Source organism: Volvox carteri (genome assembly GCF_000143455.1).
Source record: "Volvox carteri f. nagariensis unplaced genomic scaffold VOLCAscaffold_265, whole genome shotgun sequence".
NCBI classification, from domain to species: domain Eukaryota; kingdom Viridiplantae; phylum Chlorophyta; class Chlorophyceae; order Chlamydomonadales; family Volvocaceae; genus Volvox; species Volvox carteri.
The window spans coordinates 1-2,244 of record NW_003307798.1 but is presented as its reverse complement, the minus strand read 5'-3'; the positions used below and the strand labels follow the sequence as shown (position 1 = coordinate 2,244).

The following is a 2,244-nucleotide window of genomic DNA, read 5'->3' as shown; positions in this document are numbered from 1 at the left end:
TCACTGTCGCAGATGTGTACTCGGGACAGGTGTTCAGCGGGGGGCTGGTGGTGGTCAACATGGCGGCCGCCCAGACAGCGAGGGCAGGCAGCCAGTGGGAGATGTGGCAGGACCTAGGGCTGCCGCTAAGTGAGCTGAAGGGCAAGTTCTGCACAGCCGCCCCGGAGGGGGACCGAAAGGGGCTGATGTACTTCATGCCATACACACACTTCACCAACCGCTGAGCAACCGCAGCAATGAGGCCGATGGATGCACCCTTGTCTGGTTGACAACGAATGACTATGAAAGTTATCCCATGCACATGTGCAACAGATGGCACGCATGTACATACATATGCAGGCGTATATGCGTAAAGGCACACTGGCAGTCCATATGCCCGTATGGAGTTTCGGTTCAGTACTCAAATGGCTTCACATTCTGCATTGTTGGAAAGAGTGCCGTCAGTGTAAGGTGCGAGGCAGACACCGCCACAGCAGTATCGGCGGGACTAGTACGACTGGTTGCTGACTGTCCAGTTCACTTGATGTGTGCTTGCTGGTCACAAAGTGGACGGCACCCACGTTTCAAAGGAGTGGCCCAGATGCGCCATCCCCTATAACAAACACGGTTGTTCCAAAAGGGTTACAATTGTGACCGAATTAACACACGTGTCAGCCATCATTGTCGCCCATGCCTTCGCTTCCATGTGTTTCTTCTCCACCCATGCCACCAGCTTCTCTACTGACAGCACATTCCCCTCCGAGCATGCAGTCCTCGAGCGGATACAGTGTATCCTTCTGCAACCATCCTTGAGACTTGTGCCGGTATGAGCCGGCTGCCTTGTAACCCTTTTGGAACCACCCAGACCACACAAAGGGTTTAAGACAATAAGCCTCCCATTGGGTATTCACCCTAATCAGCCCTGGCAGCCGGTACTCTGAATTAATGCGACACACACGTGAACCCGCCCCCTCCATCGTCAATCCCCATCATCACAAGGCCACCTGATTTGCCGCCTTAAGGCAAGCTTGTGTATGGCCCTCTACAAGACGGGGGGCCCGGTGAGGTCAGCCGCCAGTAGCTCCTGTACCCAGGGCGGGAAAACACCTTGGGGTAGACGGGGCCGAATGTTAGCGAAGCAGCCTCTACCCACGGAAGCCCCTCAATGAGCGTGCCGGTGGGCCACTCGCAGGGATACACAGAACAGATTGAACAGCGAAAAGAAATGAAGGTCCACGCGAACCTCGCAGAGATAGTACTGATGGCGAGCTGGCGGTATTCTAGTATGGGCACCGTACTTGTATACTTGCATGTCATCAGCCAAGTCTTATCATTACCTGCCTCGCTGTCTATGTTCTTGTATTCCATTGTTATACCTGATACAGTTTACACTAGCCACGACTCTAGGATACAGGATGGACCAATAGCTTCCGCGCCGTCTTGACCTGAACAAGTGCAACTCTATAGTTCCATAAGCTGGAAAATGGAACAAGACTTTCAAAATTGAACTCCGGTGTGCTTTAGGAGATTCCTATGAACATCAGAGCCTAAACATGATACCGCTTAGTTTTGAGCTGGGAGGTAACATGATATCAGCTAGCATGTTCAAGGAGCAGAATGCAATGTATTACTTCAAAGGCTGTTCGGGATCAGCCAGGAGGGCCTGGCCATCGGCGGGCCCGCGCCTGGCAAGGCGGCCGCCACCAGCAACTTCATGACGCAGTTTCAGAAGAAGGTCTTGGACAAGATCCTGCGACCGTCGACTATCACTGCAGACCACGGTGCTGTGGCAGCCGCAGTGGGAGCTGAGGCAGTGGATACTGCGGCTAACGACAGTGATGGTGCAGCAGCGAGAGCAGCCGCTGGGGACCACGAACAGGCGGTGGGTGGCGGAGAGGCTGCTGCCATGGGCACACATGCCGTGGATGGTGGCACGGGTGGCGGCTGCACAGCAGGCGTCGCAGCAGCAGCAACCGCAGGGGGGGACACCGGCACGGGTCCCAGGCAGGGCGAGGCGGGCGTTGCCCAGGTAGAAAACCTAGCAGTTTGGAACCTGGGGAGCATGTTTAACAAGGTCGAGGGGTGCTGATGGGTTATGTCAACTTTCAATGTCAGGGCAGCTTGTTGGGTCTTACCCTGATATTTTACCTTGAACGTCAGCACTGGGTGTTGCTGCCCCCCCCACCACAGGACGAAGATACCACCAACTACGATGCGTTCAAGGAGTGGGTCGGCGAGGTGCCAAGAGCGGCTAAGGGCGCAGCT

General features: G+C 55.2%; 1 protein-coding gene across 1 annotated transcript in view; it reads left to right on the top strand.

Annotated features, from left to right (window-relative positions):
* The window catches only part of VOLCADRAFT_100978 (uncharacterized protein), a gene marked incomplete at both ends in the record, with an annotated part of 4,959 nt that extends 2,742 nt beyond the window's left edge, over positions 1–2,217 (top strand). Inside the window, 4 exons of the mRNA XM_002959458.1 lie at positions 13–129; positions 979–1,040; positions 1,637–2,008; positions 2,170–2,217. Of these exons, the coding sequence (XP_002959504.1) occupies positions 13–129; positions 979–1,040; positions 1,637–2,008; positions 2,170–2,217 (599 nt within the window). The remainder of the gene's footprint in view (positions 1–12; positions 130–978; positions 1,041–1,636; positions 2,009–2,169) is intronic.
* Positions 2,218–2,244: the final 27 nt, after the last annotated feature.